This window comes from Carassius carassius, chromosome 45 (assembly GCF_963082965.1).
Source record: "Carassius carassius chromosome 45, fCarCar2.1, whole genome shotgun sequence".
Taxonomy (NCBI): Eukaryota; Metazoa; Chordata; class Actinopteri; order Cypriniformes; family Cyprinidae; genus Carassius; species Carassius carassius.
Window position 1 is genome coordinate 21,083,748 of NC_081799.1, and position 25,847 is coordinate 21,109,594.

The 25,847-nt window shown below is 36.8% G+C and overlaps 1 protein-coding gene and 2 long non-coding RNA genes across 4 annotated transcripts; 1 reads left to right on the forward strand and 2 right to left on the reverse strand.

The window, feature by feature from the left end:
- The first annotated feature begins 377 nt into the window (after positions 1–377).
- Positions 378–25,555, forward strand: LOC132127543 (anthrax toxin receptor 1-like). 2 transcript variants are annotated; one of them, XM_059539450.1, is made up of 18 exons: positions 378–945; positions 4,988–5,059; positions 5,369–5,440; positions 5,784–5,865; positions 5,956–5,989; positions 7,400–7,479; positions 7,783–7,851; positions 7,994–8,074; positions 8,656–8,716; positions 9,001–9,099; positions 11,736–11,805; positions 12,739–12,952; positions 17,603–17,698; positions 18,287–18,328; positions 20,270–20,365; positions 20,453–20,620; positions 22,271–22,351; positions 24,626–25,555. In XM_059539450.1, the coding sequence occupies exons 1-18, from the start codon at positions 791–793 to the stop codon at positions 25,040–25,042; spliced, it is 1,989 nt and encodes a 662-aa protein (XP_059395433.1). In that variant the 5' UTR covers positions 378–790; the 3' UTR covers positions 25,043–25,555. The 2 variants fall into 2 exon arrangements, with proteins under 2 accessions (XP_059395433.1, XP_059395434.1); XM_059539451.1 differs by having other exon boundaries at positions 12,739–12,817.
- LOC132127545 (uncharacterized) lies at positions 1,643–5,728 on the reverse strand. Its single transcript, XR_009427540.1, has 3 exons — positions 5,532–5,728; positions 5,349–5,426; positions 1,643–1,886 (listed from the first exon to the last, which is right to left on the reverse strand). It is a non-coding gene; the product is annotated as an uncharacterized LOC132127545 (long non-coding RNA).
- On the reverse strand, positions 11,755–24,984 carry LOC132127544 (uncharacterized). Its single transcript, XR_009427539.1, has 4 exons — positions 24,883–24,984; positions 22,215–22,334; positions 21,518–21,648; positions 11,755–11,849 (listed from the first exon to the last, which is right to left on the reverse strand). It is a non-coding gene; the product is annotated as an uncharacterized LOC132127544 (long non-coding RNA).
- Positions 25,556–25,847: the final 292 nt, after the last annotated feature.

A 25,847-nucleotide genomic window follows, 5' to 3' on the forward strand; every position in this document is an offset into this window, starting at 1 on the left:
TATATATTATTTTACATAAACTATATATATATATATATATATATATATATATATATATATATATATATATATATATACATATATATATATATATGTTTTTTTTAATTGCACACATTTTCTTCCTGCAAGAAATAAACAAGATAACAGGAATACACAATTCTTTACCACCAATGAATTGATAAAAATCACCACACTGTGGCAGCAGAGAAAAAAAAATGCCCTCAAAAAGCCATTTCAGGCAAACAGGACAGAGCAACAAAGAGACAGACAGACACACACACACACACACACACACACACACATACAGGGGTGGGGGGGTGGTCTGTTTTAAACGTTTTTCCAAAAACTATCCATGTCACTTCGCCTTCCTATTCATGATAAATCCACATTTTCACAGAGATCCAGACAACACCAGAGAGAATTAAATTATTTTATTAAGTTTTCAAACTAACTCGTCACATTTAACATATGCCTCAAGGCTACGTTAAGGGCTAGCACCTTTAGAAGCCTGAAACACATCTGTAACGACAGCACAGCTGTATTTGAGCTATCTGAGTGTGTGTCTTTTGAGAGAGAGAGCAATTCAGGCCAGTCTGACTGGAGCTCCTCAGGATCTGACTGCAGCTCTGGGACTCTGCCACAGACATGCACTGAGACCTGACCTGCTCCAATCTGGATGGATCAGAGACTACAGACAAAATCATCTCCACCAAAGTTGGATGTTTTGCTTTGAAGCGTTGCTGGGAAGTGTTACTGACTTCTGCAAGGTTGAGATAACCAGACTGGAATAATGTCCATGGACTGGCGTGGAGGTGAAAGGCTGCTTATAGGCTTGTTTTTGATGCTTATCCTGAGGCTCAGCTGCTGTGCTGGACAGAGCTATGAACGCTGGGAGGCCGGGTCCTCATGCTATGGAGGGTTTGACCTTTACTTTGTGCTGGACAAGTGAGTTTGTCTTTTTTCATTACCATAAGCTTTGAGAGCATTTTATGAAATGACACCTGAGAATCTATTGCTGGTTAGGTGATATTGGTCTCCAAAGAGACACATCCAGCCAGTGATTCGGCAGTGTGGAGTATCATTACAGTCTCTCGTGCTCTTGCTGCTACAAATCATGAATGATATATGTGGTTTGTATGTGCCCATATATCTGGTGTAAACCATCTGCTATCTGAAGGTCTTGGAAATGTATAATTTACATTTACTGTATATTCTCTGCAGTATATAGTAGGTGTCTCAAAAGGTTGGCTAAATCACCTAGTCAGCATGAACACATATATGTGGCTGTTCATCTCATCTGTCACTTGTACTGAAGGGTACATTTATAGTATACTAAATTATACAAGTTCCATCCATGCAGACAAAATCCTTAAACACAGAATTGCACTGCAGTACTCTCTCTTCAATTGCATTTTTAATAGCTATGTGTATGCATATGGAACCATTTACCATAAAATAGTAACTATGAGGACAACAACCCACCTCCAGAAAACACAAAGAGCTTGGCAAAGAAAGAAAAGAAAACCTCAACCTGCACTCTGAAGGTTTTTTTTTTTTTTTTTAAATAGACTCTTAAATAATGGTTGTAGGATATTTGGGGTTTAAAGGTTTTTTTTCCTTTGTCTAGCTCTATTTCTGAGGTTTTGCACTGGGTTTGGTTGCATATTATAATTAGTATATTCAGTTCAAGAACAAATACAACAGTTTCGAGTTATTTTAGGTCATTGTTCTATAGGAAAGCCTAGAATATTGAAGATATCGGGTGTCATGAGGTGAAGGTAAGAGGTAGCGTTCAGGGTTTTTTGGGTGCTTAATGTACTGAACCTTTTCACCAGCAGGGCCAGATGTTCCAAAGCCTCAGAGCTGTTTTGAAGCAGAGTTCGTATCTGAGCACAAATGATATGGGAATGAGAAAGAGAAAGAGGGGAGGGAGAAAGAGAAGTATGCAATTGTTCAGTCATGCAAAACACAGATAAACTCAGCGAGAAGACATGTGAACAATGCAAACCCTGTGATGAATTTAGAGTGAATTAAATTTAATATGCATGCAAAATCTTTGGAATGCGACAGAATAAAACAATGCTTTTGCAGTGTAGGACAACATCCCGGATTAAGGAAAAGTCTTTTCAGTGATTGTAGGTTCTTATCTGATGAAGTCATAGCAAAGACTTGGCTCATGATGCAAGTTTCATTTTCCTGTTGAAACAGTACAGAAACAGGCACAATGCTGAGACGCTGGTCTATGCGATCAATATCTGCCATTTTCAACCATTCAACCATTTCATCATTCATACTACAATTCTTGATAAACACACAGAAAAAAAATCTGATTTTTTCATTTTCAAAGTCTGCTTCTTCTCAGGTTTGAATTTAAATATCAACATGTCTGCTAGTTTGTTTAGAGAAAAGCTGGAGTCTTGATCTCGAGAACACAAAATCTCTGGTCTGAGTGTCATTACTCAGTGTCTTGGCCTCGATTTCTGTCTCAAGTTTTGGTCTTGGTCTCTGCCTCTGAATTTAAGCATTGAGAAGTTTAGACTTGGTCTGGGACGTGAATTGTCTGGACTTGGCTCCATATCTACATACCAGATTATATATATATATATATATATATATATATACATACACACACATTAAATAACTTGTATTAAAATAGAACAGCCAAAAAAATTTGAGACAATAATAGCCTGTTTTTTTTTTAAGTGTTTATCAACATCTGTTGAATTTATCAAGACTGAATTAGCAGCACTAGTGTGTTTGTGGGGGTGGATGTGCGCTGAGAAAAGCTTATACTGCTTTTGGATGGCTTCAGCGTTGCTTACGTAAGCTTAAAATTCTTTTTCTGATTTGTCTCCACCGCAACTGCCCAGCAAGATGAGCTATTACACAATCTGAGCCATTAAAGCAGCCCACTTAAGAAAGAGTTAGCGAATAGATGCTCAGATATCATTCTCTGTGTCAGAAACGAAAATCTCACTGGAATCTCCCAATTAATGGCAAAAAATATGTTTGCAAAAGTAAACTGATATTTCCTACTGACATACTACAGCAAAAGATAGAAATACTTAACTGACTTAAAACCATTAGCCGCATTTCCACTGTTGGGCCAGTGCGAGCCAGGGCTTCAAACGGGCCGGATGGGGCTATTAGCTTCAGGCCAGTAGCACCGAGGCCAGAATAGCGCAGCGTTTCCACAGTCAGGCCTGAAGCTCCGCTGTGCTTAACTAAAACCCGCCCTTCACACGCCTTTCAGAAACAATGTCACGCAACCCCATCATTCACCAACAAAGAGAAATTATCAGAAAACTAAGAAATAAGTCACTGGAACTAGCGCGGTTACAAAATGAACACGATAAAAGCGGCCGTTTGTTTATAATAATAATAATAAAAATAATTCATTACATTTATATAGTTCTTTTCTAGGCACTCAAAGCGCTTTACATTGTCAGGGGGTATCTCCTCATCCACCACCAGTGTGCAGCATCCACCTGGATGATGCGACGGCAGCCGTAGTGCACCAGAACGCCCACCACACAACAGCTTACTGGTGGAGAGGAGACAGAATGATGAAGCCGATCAGCAGATATGGGGATTGTTAGGAGGCCATGATGGTCAGAGGCCATTGGCGAATTTAACCAGGACCTCTACTCTTTTCGAAAGACATCCTGGGATTTTTACTGACCACAGAGAGTCAGGACCTCGGTTTAACATCTCATCCGAAGGACGGTGCTTGTTGACAGTATAGTGTCCCCATCACTACACTGGGGCTAGGACCCACACAGACCACAGGGTGAGCACCCCCTGCTGGCCTCACTAGCACCATTTCCAGCAGCAACCTAGTTTTCTCAGGAGGTCTCCCATACAGGTACTGACCAGGTTCAGCCCTGCTTAGCTTCAGTGGGAAACCGGTCTTGGGGTCCAAGGTGATATGGTTGCCGGCTTTGTATGTTTGCATGCTTTGTTAAATATTCAAATTCAAAAGCATCTATGTTTTACTATAGAATAAGTGATACATTGACCATTATGAATTAATTTATCAGGACTCAAAATTAGTCACACAGAAATACATTTATTTCTATTTTATTTATTTTTAACGCTTATGAAAATAGCCTGCTTATTCAGTCGAGTCTGTTTTGGTTTATTTGTAGCCACAGTAGCCTATACGTCACATTTAGAATGAATGATAATATCTCTATTTTTATAAAAGCTCCCGAACAAAAACCATTATTATATTTTGATGACATATGCTACGCGGAGCTAAACTCTCGAGACGAGACTTATGACAGATAAAATATGTTACTAAATAAATACACAATTGTGAAGCTGACGTCTGATTTCTCCAAGTGGTTGCATTTACCATGTTTACTTACATCGCTTATAAATATTTCTGCCTTGTATGGTGATCATAATCAACATCGGATCAAGTTATTTCAAACACTCGCTGCTGACTAAGAGTGAGTTTTGAGCTCAACTTATTTTAAAAAGTCTTTAATGCTGGTGTTAAAGCTGTTATCTTTCTGAAATGATCCGCGGCGCTGACGCTCTCCAGACATGGAGAAACTCCGCCTTTGTTCATAACCCCTCCTCTAGCCCCAGCTGGCCCGCTTTGGCCCAAGGTTTTCGTCGGGCCAAAAAACCCTGGCCGTTGGCCCCGAGGAAGCCCCGACGAGGCAAGATCAAGCCCCCGGAAGTGACAGTGGAAATAATACTGGCCCTGGCACGCACTAGCACGAATATATATATATATATATATATAGACATATGTTTGTAAATAATAAAAAATACTAAAAAGATATACTAATATTAAAAAGAATAAAGAAAGAGGAACTGACCAATATACTTTGCCACTTAGTTTTATATTTTACCCAAGGAAAAATAAATTTGTGTTAATTATTTTTTCCAAATACAAATACTGAATTCTAATTCTGAATACTTAAATGCTTTAAATCTATATTGTCTTCATGTCATAACCTTTCTTCATCCTCAGGTCTGGAAGTGTACAGTACCACTGGAATGAAATCTACTATTTTGTTGATCACCTTGCACACAAGTTCATCAGGTGATTCTGGAAGAAACTCATACTGTATAGTTTTTATTATTTTCTTGCGGTCAGATTACTGTATTATTATGCATAAAAAAATTCAGATATGTAAACTAAAGCTTAAGTTGTTCTGTTTTGTTTTGTCAAAACACTGTACATTTTACTGCTGTAAGCCAATGTAGATGCTAAGGACAAGACAGATTGTATAGCAGAAATATCTATGATTGAATCCTATTTGACCCAATTAATGTCAAATAGGGGGCAACTGCAGCATGATGGTTTCTAAATAAAAAAAATAAATTCTTACCTATTATGTTCTGTCTTCAGCCCCCAGCTCCGCATGTCCTTCATAGTCTTTTCAACGGAGGGAAGAATCCTGATGAAGCTGACAGAAGACAGGCAAGAGTTCAATGCTGTGTTCAGCTCATGCTGTGTTTTCAAACTGCCAACTCTGGCTGAAAAGCTTTCCACTACTTTGATTTCATTGTACCTGCTGCGAGTCTGTCAGCTTTATCTGTATCTTGTATTTATCAAACAAACCAAGAAGAGCTGGAGGAGGCTCTCATTTCCATGCTTGTCCAACCTTTATGCTGGTGACCTTTGGTTTGGTACTAGCTTAGATGGTCCAAATAAATAAAAAAAATGTAAAAAGTGTCAATTACAACAATTGTATCTTATTTACATTTCATCATTTGAACAAAAAGCAATGCACCATTTCAAAAGACAAAAATGTTATTTTTAGGGATCAGATTAGTGCTGGACTGGAGGAACTTCAGAGAGTCTTGCCAGGAGGAGATACCTTCATGCACAAAGGTTTTCAGAGGGTAAGACGTTATTTCTGTCATTGCCTCCAGTAAAGTAGACATAAGATCAAAAGCACTGTTCATTGAAACAGTGTATTTTGTGTTTTTTAGGCAAGTGAGCAGATATACTATGGAACAGGTGACGGTACGTTATATATCAAATTCTTAAGATGTGAAGTGTGTATGTGAAGTTTTAACTCAAAGTACCTTTTTAAAATTGCCACTTTTAGGGTATGAGCCAAGACATTTTCGTGTCTTTCCCTTTAAATGCAAATGAGCTTAGTATCCTGGGGAAGAGGGCGGAGTGCTATCTGAGCTTCAAGAGCTCAAGCTCCGGATAGCAAATAAACACTCCGCTATTAGTACAAGCATCTTATCGCTCAGGGGGGGTGTCTGTCAACTTTCGTGGGCGGGGCCTGCGGCTAATATGACATCATTAAAGACACTGCTTATTATTTTGGGGGATTAAAAAAAAGAGCTGGTGGGTTTTTATCATTATAGGGTGGTTGCGTACACACACTGCCAACACACATTTATGTCCAAACAACATATGAAAGTGAATTTTGTATAATAGGTCCCTTTTAAAACTTTTTTTAAAGTTAAGTATACTATAGGCTATACTTTTAAACAGCGTTACAACAACCTCAAAAGTTAAAAGTAAGCCGTGGTCATACATTTACGTAATATACAGTAGGCCTAATTTCAGTAAACTTTGACACGATAGGCAACTTAGCTTGAAGCGAAAGATTTCCACATGCGGGTTTGCTACGGCATGTCAAGACAAATCCCTGGCACTAGACTGATTCTTTTTTCCATTTATGACGTACTGACACAAAATACAAATAACTGGCAATAGACGCTTCGTCAAAATGTTACTAATGTAACATTGGGAAGTCGTGGCCTAATGGTTAGAGAGTCGGACTCCCAATCGAAAGGTTGTGAGTTCGAGTCCCGGGCCGGCAGGAATTGTGGGTGGGGGGAGTGCATGTACAGTTCTCTCTCCACCTCCAATACCATGACTTAGGTGCCCTTGAGCAAGGCACCGAACCCCCAACTGCTCCCCGGGCGCCGCAGCATAAATGGCTGCCCACTGCTCCGGGTGTGTGTTCACAGTGTGTGTGTGTGTTCACTGCTCTGTGTGTGTGCACTTCGGATGGGTTAAATACAGAGCACAAATTCTGAGTATGGGTCACCATACTTGGCTGAATGTCACTTCACAATTCACAATGTGTACCAGAGGTGGTACAGCTGCTTGCTCGCTGTTTGTAATGGTACAGTGACAAAACTTAGGCTAGGTTTAAGAAAACTATTATTATGTCATTCTGTTACTAAAAAGAAAGTTTAAAATGTTTAAAGTTAAAAGATGCCATTTGGCAAAGTCGCTATGGACATCAAAAGACATTTCAGCTGCGCAAAGTGAACCTGTAGTAGGCCTACCTTAATTATAATTTAAATAAAAGTAAACAAATAAACCTTAAAGTCATTGAATAACTCACATTCTGGACGGTTCTTGGTGGTTTTGTGACTTAGTTTCTCTCTTTGTACTCTGTGTTAGGATACCGCACAGCGAGTGTCATCATTGCTCTGACAGATGGAGAATTGCGCGAGAATGAATTTGACTTGGCAGCCAGAGAGGTGTGACCGTAGACCTTGAATTCTTTTATAGAACTGACATTTTTTTCCTTTTCTTTGTCCTCTGTGCATGAAAAAATGTACTTAGCACCAACAGGCTTAAGCGCTGACTATTTGCAGGAACTATTGATAAAATTAACTGAACGTTAATTGGACCCTCTTTTCTCTCAGACTGTGTCTCTTTTATTATCTAGATCATATTTGCATAGCCTGATTTTTCACACGAGGTGTCACTTAATGAATATACTGTATGCACCCCAACAAAACATCCTCTTGAACCCTGTCTTTGATATGTTTGAATGGCAGGCGGGTCGCTCACGTCAGCTGGGAGCTTCTGTGTACTGTGTAGGAGTGAAGGACTTTAATGAAACCCAGGTGAGGTGACATCCGCACACAGATCAGAATGATGTGGCCCATCGCTGTGAACAGGTCACCACATTCTTGATCTTTCGTTAACTAAAATACAGTGTATGAAAGAATACACAAGCATTTTTCATGATTTCTCATTCGGACACAGCTGGCAACTATAGCTGACAGCAAAGATCATGTCTTTCCTGTTAATGATGGCTTTGAAGCCCTGCAAGGGGTCATTGATTCGGTGAGTGAATTTAATACAATTCTATACAGCTACTCTTATTTCTTCTACTGATGATTTTATTGATGTTTCAAATGAGCTATGAACTTTGGAGCTGCCTATGTAGGCAGCATTTTATGGTCTCAGCTTTGAGCTTTTGACACATAAATGGCTTATTTATTTTCTAAATTCTAATGCAGTATTTCACGGAATAAAAAACAAAACAAAACAAAAAAAACATTATGCATTGCAACAAACTCAGTGGTTCAGTGGAAAAATAAGATCCATCCAAAATGGCACGCAAAGTGAGATAAATGTTTTATATATATAAATAAAAAAAATACAAATATAAAATTATAAAAAAATAAATCGCGTTTTACAAATACAATTATAACATTCAAAACTAAAAATGAAATTTAGTTTCCAAACATTTTTAAAATATCTATTATCTCTAACATTTATAGTTACAGTGCTAAGCTAATGCCAAACTTTATTAAAATCAATTGTGAGTTGATGCATATTTGCTTCAAATCAGTCATTTATGAGGTTGCTTTGACTTACTTAAAATATTCAACCATAAAATCACTTGTCTTTTCTTGCCTCAGATCCTGAAGAGATCCTGTATAGAAATCCTCGCCGTGGAGCCCTCAAGTATTTGTGCAGGAGGTAAACAGACATCAGACCTGAAGCAAAGACCTAGTTCAGCTAGGAAATAAACATTTTTATTTATTTATTGCCATATACAACCGCAAAACAAATCTGAATTTTACAAAAGCGATCCAAACCAAAAGTGTTAAGATATTATTTTTGGACAAACAATTCTGTCTGAATGTTTATACATATATATATATATATATATATATAGAGAGAGAGAGAGAGAGAGAGAGAGAGAGAGAGAGAGAGAGAGAGATATTTATATATGTATATATAATGTGTCTCCTCTGTTCAAGAATCTTTTGAAGTGGTAGTTCGAGGAAACGGATTCCTTCACGCCCGTGATGTGAGCAGAATCCTTTGCAGTTTCTATATCAACAACACCCTCACCGTGAGTAAGTGAAAACAGCAGAGAACGATTTCTGTTTCTTGAACTGCCAGGTGTGTGCTGCTGAATTAATAATAGGTTAACCTGTATTGGCATTAACAATCTCCTCATTTGATAAGGAGTAAGAGTGAAAGTTGTTAAACCATAGAAGTGAGTCCAGGCCAGGCTAATGTAGCAAAGACCTTGCTCACGTGGCAATGCACACAGTTTTTTGTACTGGTAAAGAAGCCAATTGAATCCAAATGTCAGCGGCTGTCGTGTTTTCAATGATGCGCTAGCATGCCGCTCGAGAAAGGTTGGCCGCAGCACTTGTAAATCACAAGACTTAACTTCAACACAAACCACATGTGCACAAACATATCCACACACCATTAAAAAACACACCATGGAAAATATTAACAGGATTTTTATTCAAATATGTTAGAGGTTTTTAATTGTTTTGTATCAATTTTCTTATCAAGTGCTTTAACCAATAACATGAAAAGCACCTTCAAAGCTCTTTTTCACATTTAGGTGAGAAATTTCTATTCTTTTAGGTTCTAGCACTAAACTCTACTCCCCATCATAAGACTCTTGTATAACCATTACATTGGGTAACTAATAAAATGGCTCAACGCACAGCGATTGGAATGCTGGATTTATCTTGGAAGCGAATGGCTAGAAATTGGTCTGCTGCAGTATTGATGTCCTAATGATTTCTGAGCTCTGAGCATCTATCCTTCTCTCCCAGCTGCTGCTTTACTTAAAGAATATCAGATGGCATGGGGAATGCAAAGTCCATCTCACCAGTGTGTGTGTGTGAATGAGTCAATGCCAGGGTAAATAGGCTTTGGAGTCAAACATTTTCCAGGTTCTAATTTTTCACGTGGATAAAAATTCTGCCCTTTAGTTTTAGGCTGAACCAAAGTGGTAAAGATATGCAATAGAGTTTCAGCGTTTGTCTTCTGAAAATAATTATTAGTGGTTATTGCTAAGGCAAGCATCAACATTACTCATGTGTAGGGGCTTTCAAACTTCAGTGCAACTTGTCCTTCAATGTTTAAATAATACCTCAAATCATGTGGCTTATTGAGAAGAGGTGTACTATTATAAGAAAATAATTCAATAGATTTACAATACAAGTGGGACTTGAGTCAAATCTACAAAACAAAATATCATAGAAGCTTGAGGGTGTACTCTTGGCTTGAGCCAGTAAGTAACCACCTAGCAACCACCCAAAACATTCACCCGAACACTCTAGCACTCATGGCACGGAGTCTTGCATCAAAGGAACATTTCACGCAAAAATGTACATTTGTGAATATTTGCTCACTTTACAAGGTGTAAATGAATTTGTTTCTTCATCTGAACACTTTTGGAGAAATATGATGGATCCTTTGCAGTGGGTGAAGTCAGAATGAGAGTCCGATGAAAACATCACAATAATTCACAAGTAATGCGCATGACACCAGTCCATCAAATCAGCTTCTTTGTACCAAACCAATCAAAGACATTTTTAACTTTAATTTAAGTGAGTCCTCAGATTAATAATATTGCTTTCTTTAGTGAAAAATATAATAATCAGGGGAGAAATATTCACAGATCCAACATCATTTTATAAGTGAAACAATCCAAAACAGTTCGAAAACAAATACGTCAGTGGATTTTGATGTGATGTGAAACAGGAGATGGACCTTTCCCACTTATTGTGGATTTTGGATTTAAATTAAGGTTTTAAGTTAAAAGGTCTTAATGATTAGTTTGTTTCTTACGAAGAGATTTTCATTTGGTGTGGATTACTGCACTTGTGTATTATTGTGATGTAATTTTAATCAAATGTTTGGACTCTCATTCTATTGGCACCCATTCACTGCAGAGTATACATTGGTGAGCAAGTGATGTAATGCTAAATTTCTCCAAATCTGATGAAAAACAAACTAATCTACATCTTGGATGACCTAAGGGTGAGTGAATTTTTATTCTCTATTCCTTTAACAAGAAATACTCACCATTATTCTCCCAAAAATATGAAAGATATGATATCTTGTTTATTATTGATTTGTTTATTACAAACAGCAATAAATGTCTGTTCTTTTTGGTGCAAACTACATTGCTGTTCATAAGTTGGGGTTTGGTAAGTCTCTCATGCAAGGTCACAGTCATTAATTTGATTGAATTATACAGTAAAAAAAATTCTCCAATCTTCAGTGTCACATGATTATTCAGAAAAATTATTTTAATATGCTGATTTACTTCTCAAGAAACATTTCTTATTATTAGTTATCTTATTAATTTTTTCGTGGAAACTACGATACATTCCAGATTTTTTGATGAAATGAAAGCTCAAAAGAATAGCATTTATTTGGAAACATGAAATCATTTATTGTCGCATTATAGATGTCTTTACTTCAACTTTTGAGAATTGTATTTTGCCCTTGGTGAATAAAAGTAATCATTTCTCAGAAAAATAAGAAGTAATTTCTTTCTTTTAAGTAGTGCACGGTGAAATGAAAATGTGTAACGGTGATATAGACTGGCTTATGGGTTAAACTGCTGTTAAATTATTTGCAAACAATTCGTGAAATGAAACCAAATTACTGATATCAACCCTGAGGACATTTATCAAACTCTTTTTTTTTTTTTCTGTGTGTTGTTATTCTTCAGTGAAGAGGCCTCTGGTTGTCGAAGACACGTACCTGCTCTGCCCAGCACCGGTACTGAAGGAGGAGGGAACGTAAGTCTTACTGGAAGCTTTCTCTTCAGCTGAAGCAAATAAAGCTAGAATGGAAAGAGAAACACACATGCCAAGAGCCAAATGAAAATACAGGACAGAAAGACGTCCAAAGTAATCTCTATGAAAGGAACTCTTCTCCCATGCATTTAAGCACTTTCAATTTAAACTAATTGTAAATGCTTGCTAAGTAATTGTCATAACTCTTGTAAATGCTCATCATTTTGAATTAAAGAATGTAAAAAATCTACAGAAAAAAAGAGATTTTGTTACGCCATGAAATAATTTTTTTAACAAGACTAAATATGTAATTTTACTGAAACATAATGAAAGCTATTAATGAAAGTTATTTTAATTTGTCATTGTAATTTCACCTTATTATTGTTTCTCCTGTGTTATATTGTACTGTATTTTGATCAAATAAATATAGCCTTGGTGAACCTAAGAGACTTATTTACTCAGGGACCACAACAAGCTAATGAATGGTAGCGAAACTTGGCGATATACAGTTTCTAACGATATGATCATGCGCATCCAGCCAGTAAATCTGGTTACATGATTACCGCTAAATTGGCAGCAATGAACACAATATTGCTTAGCTTGTCAGTGATCTACGGCTCTGTCTATTAAATGCCGCTCCATTTGAAAGCTGGTGATGGCCATTTAGTGGTAATCACGGAACCAGATTTACTGACTAGATGTGCATGATCATATCGTTAGAAATATCGCCCAGCCCTAAATGGTAGTATACTTTATATGTAATTTAAGCACAACTGGAATACATATTGTTTTGTATTCAGCAGGAAAATTTGCAGAACAGATTTAAATATGTTAAGCGGTACTGAAAGAGATAATAGATTAAATATTTTCTAAATTGACAAAAAAATACATATATTGTATAATTTCCGGATTTGTCTGTCTCTTTTTCGTTCATAGGACTGCCTCCCTCCATGTCAGTATGAACAACGGCCTGAGTTTTATCTCCAGTTCTGTGACCATCACCACTGTGAGCTGTGTGAGTACAGTAACCCTGCAGGGCAGCAGTGCCAAGCCCACTACCACTGTTACACTGGGCAGAGCCACTGCCAGTACCACTACACTGGGCAGTTCCTCTAGTTCAGCTCCATCTGCAGTCTGCCCTCTGAACACAGTCAGTATATTCTGTCCTACTTGCCCTCTCTAAAAACTAACGCTCGTGGTGGGGTGCCATTCCAAGAGCAAACTGGTAGATCGCAGCAGTTTGGTGCTGTTTTTGCTGACTGCAGAGGCCAAACACAGGGTTGTTGAAACGTTGAATGTGGGAATGTGACAGTGTTTCATTATTAACATGTGTGACCCTGGACCACAAAACCAGTCTTAAGTGTCACATTTTCTAAATTGAGATTTATACGTGATCTGAAAGCTGAATAAATAAGCTTCCCATTGATTTGTGGTTTGTTAGGATAGGACAAAATTTGGCCGATATACAACTTTGAAAATATGGAATCTGAGGGTGCAAAAAAAAAAAAGAAACCAAATACTGAGAAAAATGCCTTTGCATGTTGTGCAAATGAAGTTCTCAGCAATGCATAGTACTAATTAGAAATTATGGTTTGATATATTTATGGTAGGAAATTTACAAAATATCTTCATGGAACATGATCTTCATTTAATAGCCTAATGATTTTTGGCATAAAAGAAAAAGCGATACTTTTGACCCATACAATGTTTTTTTTTTTGGCTATTGCTAAAAATATACGCCAGCAACTTAAGACTGGTTTTGTGTCCAGGGTCACATATGGTAATAAAAACAAATTCAGGTCACATTTCACACCAGAAGCATATATATATATATATATATATATATATATATATATATATATATATAAAAAATATTATATATATATATATATATATAATATTTTTTACGTATACATACACACATGGAATGTGTAAATTAATTAAAATGACCAAATATACCATACCATATATACTCATATATATATATATATATATATATATATATATATATATATATATATATACACACAAAGTAATGGTGGAAAATGTAAATGAAACACTAGGATTCTGGTGTCACCAAATGCCAGTTGGAGTCAGGTGATGGCAAACCAGGAATCCAATCAATGACACAAAAATAAAGGTGTTGTTTGTGGTTAAACTGACTGATATAAACATCCAAACAGCATCAGTGTGCTATTCACAAGCAGCATTAGCTGATGTGAGCCATGCCTCACAAAAAAAGACCTACACAAATTTCAGAAGACCTACAATCAAGAGTTATTGATGTGTATGTAGCTGCAAAGGGTTACAGATTAGTCTCAGAGACTTTAGATATTTTTCAGTACACAGTAAGACAAACTGACTATAAATGCAGATGATATGGTACTGTGGCTACTCTCCATTGAAGTAAGTGCCCAGCCAACATCATCACAACGCAGAATGCTCAATGAAGTGAAAAAGAACCATAGAGTCACAACTAAAGACTTGAAGGATTCATTGAAGCTGGTTAACATCTCTGTTCATGAGTCAACCATACATTAAACATTGAACAGGCATGGTATCCATGGAAGGACACAAAGAAAGAAGCCACTGCTCTCAGCATGCCTAAAGTTTGCCAAAGAACATATTGGCACTCTACGACACTACTGGGAAAATGTCTTGTGGACAAATAGAATTGTTTTGGAAGAACATGCAGTGCTATGTATGGCCTAAAAGGAACACAGCACACCAACATGAAAAGATCATCCCAACAGTGACGTATGGTGGAGGGAGCATCATGATTTGGTGCTGCTTTGCTGCCTCTTGACCTGGACCACTTGCCATTGTGGAGGGGAAAATTAATTCCCAAATTCATAAGGATATCCTACAAGGTAGCTGTCTGCAAATTGAAGCAGCCTGTGGTGCAGCAGGATAATGACCCTAAAGATCAAAGTAAATCTACTTCAGAATGGCTTCAGAGAAATATCTTTTGGAGCAGCCCAGTGAAGCCCAGACTTCAACCCAATAGATATGCTATGGAATGACCTCAACAGAGCCATTCACACCAGATGCCCTAAGAATAAAGGTGAACTGAAGCAGTTTTGTAAGGAAGAATTGTCATGACTACAGGAAGCACTTGCTTGAGGCATTGCTGCCAAAGGAGGTTCAGCTGCTTCTTTAAAGCACTGTTTCACTTACTTTTTCCACCATTACTTTGTATGTTTAATGGGTGTGTTCAATAAAGACATGAAAGATCATGACTATTTGTGTTTTATCAGCTTAGTAATATTGTGTTTGTTGATATTTGTGAAGATAAGATCACATTTCATGACCAATTTAAGTAAAAAACCAGGAAAATTTTAATTGTTTACTTACACTTTTCTTGCAACTGTGTGTGTGTGTGTGTGTGTGTGTGTAACCTTGGACAACAAACCAGTCTTAAGTCGCTGGGGTATATTTGTAGCTATAGCCCAAAAAAAACAAAAACAATGTATGGGTTGAAATTATCGATTTTTCTTTTATGCCAAAAATCATTAGGATGCTAAGTATTAACATCGTGTTCCTTGAAGATATTTTGTAAATTTAGTAACGTAAATATATCAAAACTTAATTTTTGATTAGTAATATGCATTGCTAAGAACTTAATTTGGCCACAAAAATATACACTTATGACTGGTTTTGTGGTCCAGGTTCACATATGTGTGTTGCTATATATATATAGCAATGAAATTTTGGGGGGGATTTTGCCCCCTTCTTGTTTTTTTTTAATTTGTCAAACTTAAAAGATTCAGTTAATCAAACCAATTTTAATATTACACAAAGATAATGCAAGTTAATACAAAATGCAGTTTTTAAATTATGATTTCATTTATTAAGGGAAAAAAGCTCTCCAAAACTACCTGGCCCTACATGAAAATGAATTGCCCACACCTGTTAAATCAGAGAGTTAAAACTGTGATTAACCACATTATTTTAGAAAGCTGATTTCACTAGCAACACCCAGACCTGATTACTGTCAGACCTGTTGAATCAGAAAATCACTTAAAAGAACCTGTCTGACAAAGTGAAGCATGCTTAAAGAGCAACACATCATGCGGCGATCTAAAGAAATTCAAGAACAGATGAGAAACAAAATAGTTGTAATCCATCAATCAGGAAGGGTTATAAAGCAAATATATGCCTTTGGGACTCCAGCAAACCATGGACAGAGCCATTATCCACAATTGGGGAAAACTTGAAACAGTGGTGAACCTTCCGATGAGGAACGACGACTCATCCAGAAGGTCATAAAAGAACCTAGAACAACTTCTAAAGAACTGCAGGCCTTACTTGTCTCAATTAAGGTCAGTGTTCATGATTCAACAAAAAGAAAGAGAGTGAAAAATCGGCATTCATGGGAGAGTTCCAAGGCAAAAGCCATTGCTGACCAAAAAGAAAACACAAAGGCTCATCTCACATTTGCCAAAAAATTTGGCAAATATTCTGTGGACTGATGAGACAAAATTTGAACTTTTTGGAAGGTGTGTGTGTCCCGTTCCATCTGGCGTAAAATCAACACAGCATTTCATAAAAAGCACATCATACCAACAGTCAAACATGGTGGTGGTAGTGTGATGATCTGGGACTTCAGGACCTGGACGACTTGCCATAGTTTAAGGATCTATGAATTCTGCAGTCTATCAGAAAATCCTGAAGAAGTATGTCTGGCCGTCAGTTTGTGACTGTTTGTGACCTCAAGCTCAAGCAAACTTGGGTTATGCAGCAGGACAATGATCCCAAACATACAAACAAGTCCACCTCTGAATGGCTCAAGAAAAACAAAATTAAGGTTTTGGAGTGGACCAGTCAAGTCCGAGCTTAAATCTGATGATGAGATGCTGTGGCATGACCTTAAACAGTCCATTCATGCTCGAAAACCCCCAATGTGGCTGAATTAAAACAATTCTGTAAAGAAGAGTGGGCTAAAATGTGAAAGACTCATTGCCAGTTATCACAAACGCTTGATTGCAATTACTTTTTCACATATTGCCAGGCAGGTTTGGACAGTTTTTTCCCCCCTAAATAAATTAAATCATTATTTCAAAACTGCATTTAGTTTTTACTTAGGTTATCTTTTTGTAATATTAAAATTTGCTTGATGATCTGAATCTTAAGTTTGAAAAACATGCAAAAAAAAAAAAAACAGGAAGGGGGCAAAAACATGTTTACAACACTGTGTGTATATGTATATATATATATATCACATACACACACTTTTTTTCTTGTAAAATGCAAGATTTTTGCATGCATTTGAATTTTTTTGTAAGGTGATTGTCATATTCTATGATTCAGTGATTTTTTAAATGACCATAAAGATGAGATAATTTACTATTTAAATATTATTACTACTTATTTTTTGCATTGCAGTAATAATAAATTACTATTATTGACATAATTATGAAAATGTCAATGCAACAAAAAAATAGGCTTAATTTTAAGTTCAAAAACTATATAGACTCAGATTTCTTTCCTTTGATTTTGGGCTGAAATGTGACAGGTTTCGAGACATACAACATTGATTTCAGACGAGATAAAGAAAATACACTCAATATAAGATGCCTTATTAAAGGGGTTCCTAGCATAGTCACACACACCAAGATCAAGATAGTGTTTTAAAAAGCTCCTTGCAGCTAATTCTCCCCCTCAACTATATCACACCGCAAATTTCTAAGTGGAACCCCTTCCAGAAGGGTTTGAGTGTGGCACGAGGAAGATTATTCAGTGTTTATTTCCTTTGGACCATAAACCTCCCCCAGATCTGTTTCTCTGCTCTGTCCATCAGACCGACGGAACGTTCTTGGCCATAGCACTGCTGATACTGCTGCTGCTGATCGCTATGGCAACACTCTGGTGGTTTTGGCCCCTCTGTTGCACAGTGGTAAGTTTCGCACTGAAGCCCCTCATCTCAAGCTTTCTTTTTCAAAAGTTACCCAAAATCCAGTTATTATGGTGCAGAGAAGTGGTTTTCAAGCAGTTTTTGAGCCCAGTCTTTTCTGAAGTGCAAATGAATGCAAAATTCTGAGCCCTGGATAAAGTCTTGCTAGTAAGTAAGATGGAATGAAAGGGAATCATTCATTTAAAATAATATTTTGCATTTGAATCTTAATTTCATTCCTTCACAAATGATACCTGTGACATAAAGAACTGTAACAACAATTTTGATAACTTTACTTGAAGCCTTTTTAGGATTTAGGATTTTAAAGCTGCTCATAATATACTTCTAGTAATTGTAACCAAAGGTAAAATGTAGATTGGTTGTTTGTCATACGTTTTAATGCATTATAGTTTCTAAAAGAGTAATAATGAATATACTATAAAATTATTAAATTGTGATATATTAAAGCTGTGGTTATAATTATTCATGAGATCATACAGTGCATTATACAGTTTATAATTAATGCATTCTATAATTCATTGTACGTAAAAGTTTGAAGTTAAGAAATAATTTTCATTCTAATATCAACAGATTGTCCATGAGCCACCGCCACCAGTCATGGACGACAGTTCGGTAAGAGATGATGGCAACACTTCAGTATAAGGACCAATTATTAACATACTGGCTGTTTGTAGGTACTTATAAAGCACATATTCTGCATGACCATGTTCTACATCCCTAATACCTAAACCTAACAGCTACCTCACTAACTACTCATAAGCAGCAAATTAGAAGTTTATTGAGGCAAGTCTTAGTTAATGGTTTGTTAATAGCGTGCTGTGTTCGGTGCGCACGCAAAGAGCTGACGTGTGAACACCCAGCTGAGCTCTCATTCACGTCCTCCTGTGCCTGAACAAACAAATACTCTTTGCCAATTTAAACATGCAAACACAAAAAGAAGCAAAAGAGCTTAATTCAGCACCTGTGCGCTGTGTTCTGAACACCGCATCTCACAGCCCTTGAACAACGAATTGAGTTTTGCCTCTTCTTGCTCCTGACTGAAACAGCGGAGAAAGAAATCGGATGTGTATCATTATACTGGATGCATTGTCTGTTAAAGTGACTGTGTCTAATTTACTAGCTGCTGCCAGTGTACTTGATGTTAATCCAAGAAATTAAATGAGAGAAAACCACTCACTGCTCTTTACTGAATTACTTTATAGTTTTAACAAGCTTTAATCTTATTATTCTTATTTAATCTTATATCTACAAACTTGAAAAAACGTAAACATTGCTTTGTTCTATGTATCTTTTTTCCTTTTATTTGTGCTATTTACACAATTTCAAACAGGGACACCTACTGACATTTGTTCCAAACATTTGCTCAGCAAAGTTTTCACAGATGTGCCAAACTGACAATGACAGAGGACAGACTGTCAGAAAATTGTGTGATATAGAAGTTCTCAGATTTCAGGATTTTTATTCATTGTTTTTTTACACTTTAAGATAAATGTAAAAACCAGGGGAAGAAAAGAAAAAACAGAGTAGTTCCACTGTTGAGGATATGCGGTACTACTTCTCCAATGTTATGAATATTTTAGAGCAATGTATTTGTCCGTAGCACATTTCAACCTGGACACATTGTAGATCTTCCTCTTTCCAAGTCTCCGATTGCTCCTTCAAAACAGGAAATTCCATAAGCTCAAAGCAGGCCTTGCAGTGTCTGAGGTAACCGTCTGCAGTGGAAGTGCAAACTGATACCTGATTTCTGTCCTCAGGGCTCATCACTCCAAATTTTATATCTGAACTTTACTTCAGAAAGATCAACTGTACTGTACTGGGGACGGGTCATGATGGTTTAAAATATTCCATATTCCACAACAATATTAAGCAACAAACCGTTTTCAAATGTGCAAATAATAAGAAATGTTTCGAGCAGCAAATCAGGACATTAAAAAATATTTCTGAAGGCTCATGTGACACTGAAAACGAGTAATGATGCTGAAAATTCAGTTACAAATTTTATTTAAGAATATATTCCAGTAGAAAACAGTTATTTTAAATTAAAATTATATTTTACAGTATTACGGTTTTTACTGTATTTTTTTATCAAATAAATGCTGCCTTGATGTGCATAAGACCCATGTTGCAGTCAGACCGTGTGGGAACACATGGAAACCCAATTCTATCTTTCTTATGAGCTATGAAATCCAGATAGATGACTGGAAGGTATAGGCTGACATCATTTCATGTCCGTGCTTGGAAAAGATTATCATTAGATTGTTTCATGAAAATAAATAATGACTTTGTTCTTGTGTGCCCTTGAGCCTAATGGAATTAAACAAAGGACACATTCATTTGTAATCAGCTCCTCCAAACACTTCAAATTATCTTTTTAATAACTAATAAATTAAAGCATGAGTTTGGCTGACCAGCATGAGCAACAGCATCTTTTTCCATCTTCTACTGCAACATTGTTGTAAGCAATATTTCCTCAATGTTTTTCCAGTGACAATTTAAAACTAACAGAACCCGACATGGAATTTCAGTCAATAAGTTTGTGTTTCTCTGAAGGATGAAGAGGATGAAGCTTACCCAAAGAAGAAATGGCCAACAGTGGATGCCTCGTATTATGGTGGGAGAGGAGCTGGCGGCATTAAAAGAATGGAAGTAAGGCAAGGGTGTCTGGAAAGAATAGAACAGCTTCCATTTGCTCCGGTCCACTGCAATGATATGAATGTGTATGTGTGTGTCCAGGTGCGCTGGGGAGATAAGGGATCCACTGAAGAAGGAGCCAAACTGGAGAAGGCAAAGAACGCTCGGGTGAAGATGCCAGAGCAAGAGTTTGAGTTTCCGACCACTCGGACTCTAAACAATGGCATGCGGAAACCCATCTCCCCTCAGAAGTGGTACTCGCCAATCAAGGTAGATCAGTTTACTTTCAGAGGTTACTACAAGAGCAACCACAGTTTTCATTCACAATATAAAAAAAAAATAAAGCATGACATTTTAATATTCTAAATGCCTTAAAAGTTCGAATACGTCTTAAAAGCAATATTTTGTTAGCACCCCGACATGCAAATGCACTAACGGGCGACCTGAGTTCGAATCCCAACTCGTGGTCCTTTGCTGTTCCCGCTCAACATTTGAAAAAAATTATACTATTTAATACTTTCTAAATGTTTTACATTTTTAATTCAGTTCAATGCCTTACTTGCCATGAAAATTGTTTCATAGAAAATATTCACAACAAAATAGGTACTCCAGGTGTCCAAAAATACAGAATGATACAGAGAAATAGATAAAAATAAATAGTCAAAATCAAATCAATTTAAATGACAGTTTTGTGGCAATTTCATCTTTTTTATAACAAACAAGTCTTTTAATATATGTTAGACATTTTTGTTGCGTTGTGTTGAGAAATAATATCGTTAGACATTTGATTAATGCTTCGATCCATACCGATTTAATGCTTAGATCCATACCGCTTTATTGTTTGTTACACACTCTAAATGGTCTCCCCATGAGACATTTTTTTTATGAATTTTTTTTTCTTTTAGTATAACATCCTATAAAGTGATTTTATTCTTAATTTATCAAGTTTTGCTGGTGAACAGCATGGCATTGACCAGAACCAAACCAGCTTTAACCAGTGTGAACCAGAATGAAAATTCATGCTGGTCTACGTTGGCCAGGGATGACATCGTAAAAAAGGTGTTGAATTAATACAAAGTAAGCCAGAAAATATTAAGATCACAGTGCATCCTTGCAAAAACACATAACACAACAGCTATGGATGACCCAGTACAGTGTCATGCTTACGGTGTGGTCTTCTAGTGGACAACAATCGACTTCATTCATCAGAATACTGAAAGGAGCTCAGAAGAAGTGGCGTGTGATGTGGTGGCCTCAGCCAGTCCGGGAACTCGTTCTTGCATTGTTTCATAATGTCTCTGTCAGATGGAAGGGGAGGGTTAATTTAAACCAGACACTGAACTGAGCTGACCCAAGGGAGATGAGCTTTGCAGAGCTGGTACATTTCCCAACAAAACCAACTCCTTTTCGCTCTTTCTTCCACTTTCTTTCCTCTGGGTTTTGTTGGGTGACAGTTCACTCTGAGAGTGAGAAATGAAGCACATATAGGTTGAGAGAAATGTAGAGAAGCTTCTGTGTGTGCTTGGCCCAGATTCTGCAGAAAATTTACTCCGTAAAGTGATTTTACACCAAAATAAGGAGAAACTTTATTATTCACTAAATTGAAAATACACACCGAAGAATCAGTCAATTAGATGTCTGGGTCACTAAATTCCAACTATTAGTGTTCTACCAGCTTATTAGTTTTCTTTGATTCTGACATGAAATTGGAAAAATAGTGGAACGTCTCAGTTAACAACGTGATTTTACAGATAGGAAGTCTCTGTAAGTCTCTCTGTACCGCTCTCTGTAGTCAATTACAGACTACCCTGAAAAACATCTTTGAATTGTTGATTAAATGTGTTTTGCAGCTTGAATTTCTCACCGACGTGCTTTGAAGTGTTGATCTCTTCCAACCGCTGTTGTGTTCGGTTCTTTCAGGGGAAACTGGATGCCCTGTGGGTGTGGCTTAGGAGAGGATATGACCGCGTATCTGTGATGAGACCTCAGCCGGGAGAGAAGGTAATGAATAGCGCCATGCATAACACAGATGCTCTATATTAGAACAACATTAACAATGTATGCACATAAGAGGACCTCAGATGATGCTAACCCTGAAACAACATACAGAACTACCCAATTTTGCTACAAGTGTGATTGCATCATATAATAATTGTGGTTAATAGTGTTCATCATCTGTTTGACTACGTCTTTAATTTTTCTGAAAATTTCTGGCATATGCACATAAACTGACAGTCACCACTGATAAGGTACTGCTAAATATTGTAGAAACTTAATTTTCTGTAAAGTTGCTTTGTAATGATTTGTATCGTAAAAAAGTTGAATTGATTTGAACATAACAGGTCAAATGTTTAAAAAAAATTAATCTCTTATGCTTGCATTTATTTGATTTAAAATACAGTAAAAATTGTAATATTGTGATATATTCTCACAATTTAAAACAACTTTTTTCTATTTCAATGTAATTTCAAATGTAATTTATTTCCGTAATGCAAAGCTGAATTTGCAACATCATTACTCCAGCCTTCAGTGTCACATAATCCTTCTTAAATGCTTTGATTTAATGCTCAAGATGATTTCTTATTGTCAATGTTAAAAACAGTTGCTTCTTAATATTTTTGTGGAAACCATAGTACACTAAGACGTTTGAAGTAAGCACCAAAAAATAAAAATAAACACACACACACACACACACAAAAAAAACACAACATTTACATTAATTGAGCACCAAATCAGCATATTAGAACTGAAATTTGACAAAGTTCCATCACAGGAATAAAATGCATTTTATTATATATTTCAGAAAAGGTACTTGGTGAGCATAAGATACTTTTTTTTTTTTCCAATTGTTTGACATGTCGCGTATAATTTATTAAACGAAATTCATATCAAATTTATAGCATAGATATTCATCATGTAAACTCTGTGCTTATTGCTTAACTCTATCGCAATATTTTCAAGCTGTAACAGCACATTAAATAGGGCTAAAAACTTTCCACAGAAGGTAGTAGTAGGTAATGCTGAATAAAGCAGTCCTCTGGCTTATTTCAGAATCTGTGTTTGTTCAAATGTTGCAGGCAGATTGTGAGGAACACTTGAAAACATTGTGATATATATCGAGGATGAAAGAAGGCCAGCTGTTAGCAATAAGTACAGTCTGAAACAGAGGCAGAGTGAAGGTACTCAGGACGCTGGCTCAGTCTCAGACCAATAGGACCAGTCTGCTAATATTGCTCCTGCCTAAAGGAATGCACCATAGTCTGCTTAAAACATTAACCACCCTCCCCTTTCCCTCAGAAGAATGCACAGGGGGGAGTTTTGGGGTGTCTGATCTGCTGTTAAATAGAACAAGAAAGTTGGATGGAAATCAGAGGGCCTTTAAAATTAAAGCAATGGGACTGCTTTGGATCTTCATAGGCAAACAAGAGCTTCTGTTGACTCTTTAAAGCTATATTAAACTGCACTGAGCTATATAACAAAACCGTACTCTAATGATCTCACGAATGCCTTTTTTATCATTCAAAGCCACACTGTGGAATAAATCACATTTAAGTAGAAACAATTAGAGTTGTCATAAGAAATCCGATTTTCCTTGATCTTGTGAAGTCAGAGTTTGACATACTATTTAAATATATGTAATTAATAATTTTCCTAAAAACCATGCCTTGGAAACATCATAAAACAGAAACTATTAATATGCACTACTGTTCAAACTTTTGTGGTAACTTTTTAATATTCATGAAAGAAGTCTCTTATGCTCACTGTATTAATTTAATCAAAACACACTAAAACAGTATCATTGTTAAATATTAAAATGTTTAAAAACTGTTATTTAGTGTTGTGATGGCTAAGCTGATTTTTTTTAGCAGCCATTACTCGTCTTCAATGTAACATGAACATTCAGAAACCTAAATTGTTGATTTACTGTTCAGATTATTTTTTATTATCAATGTTAAATATGTGTTAACTGTGAAACTTTTTTGTTTAGGATTTGTGATAACTTAAAGTTTGAAATAGCAATCTTTTTAAAATTTTTGTTAAATGCCTTTTTACTGTCACTTAATCAATTTACTGCAAAAAAATAAAAACAATAAAAATCTTATGTTGTTTTCAACAATGGTGTATGACGTCACATCCAAAAAACATGGCTTAATTCTTTGTCCTGGGGGAAAAAAAGAATCTCTAAATAATATTTGTTTTCTTGTTGCATTTCTTACACAAAATGTATTAATATAAGAGCTTTAACAAATGTAATGTGAATGTTCGACTCCTCAGGGTCGCTGCATGAAATTTACCCATGTGAAATCCTGCCCGCCCCCTCGATACCCGCTTTACAACAACCCATCAAGCCACATCTACACCCTCCCCCAGAGCAGATGCCCTCCTGTCCCGCAGGGCACCCTACCGCCCACCCCGCGCTGCTCCGCCCACTCTCCAACCTGCACCCTGCCCCCTCTGCCATTAACCCCGCCCCCAGCATCCATAACCCCTCCCCCTTACACACCACCTCCAACCAGAGCTCTTCCTCCTACCTGTCTGAACATCAGTGTGACTCTGCCTCCTTCTCCGCCCACACCACCAACAAGCTTCCTGCCTCCGCCCCCTCTGGTGGCTCCGCCCGGACGAGCCCCACCCCCTTCTCGTCCACCGCCTCGCCCAGGCCCTGATGAACCACAGTGCTACCAGGACTGAGTAGAAGTGATTTGCACAATTAAAACTGTTGGTTACACCGGTACAAAAATTAAGGGCTAAATTTTTCAGGCATTAGAAAGAAGCAACGTGATTGTTATAAATGCAATGGCTGCAAACGAGATTTAACGTGGCTGTGACTGTATTATTGCATATTGGATATTCTGATTAGGTTGACAAACAAGACGTTGATTTTCTAAAACTGCACATCTATGAAGTAGCTCGTGGTTTGTTGACTTTCAATATCACCTTGCCCTGTTCTTTATGAATTGTTTTGAGGTTTCAGAGTAACAGAATGTCAAAGAGAGTCAGATGAAAAAAATCTGAAAGAGATAAATTATAAGGATTTGGAGTTTTTAAAATGAAAAACTTTACATGTTTTTGATTTGCATAAAAATTTCCATCCATTTGGATTACACCGTTCACATATAAACTTAATGCGATGCATATTCATCAACCACTCAAAAACAGGATTTTTGCATTAGCACTAATAAACTAAATGAGTTTACACAATAGCCAGTTTACATATTTATCATAAATCTCACACATTTTGATTATTTAAATATTGCTTGTTGCACAGCTAGCCGTAGTTCAACCATTTTTAAAGGAACACTCTACTTTTTTTGGAAATAGGCTCATTTTCCAACTCCCCTAAAGTTAAACAGTTGAGTTTTACAGTTTTTGAATCCATTCAGCCGATCTCCAGGTCTGGTGGTAGCACTTTTAGCTTAGCTTAGCATAGATAATTGAATCTGATTAGACCATTAGCATCTTGTTCAAAAATGACCATAGAGTTTCTGTATTTTTC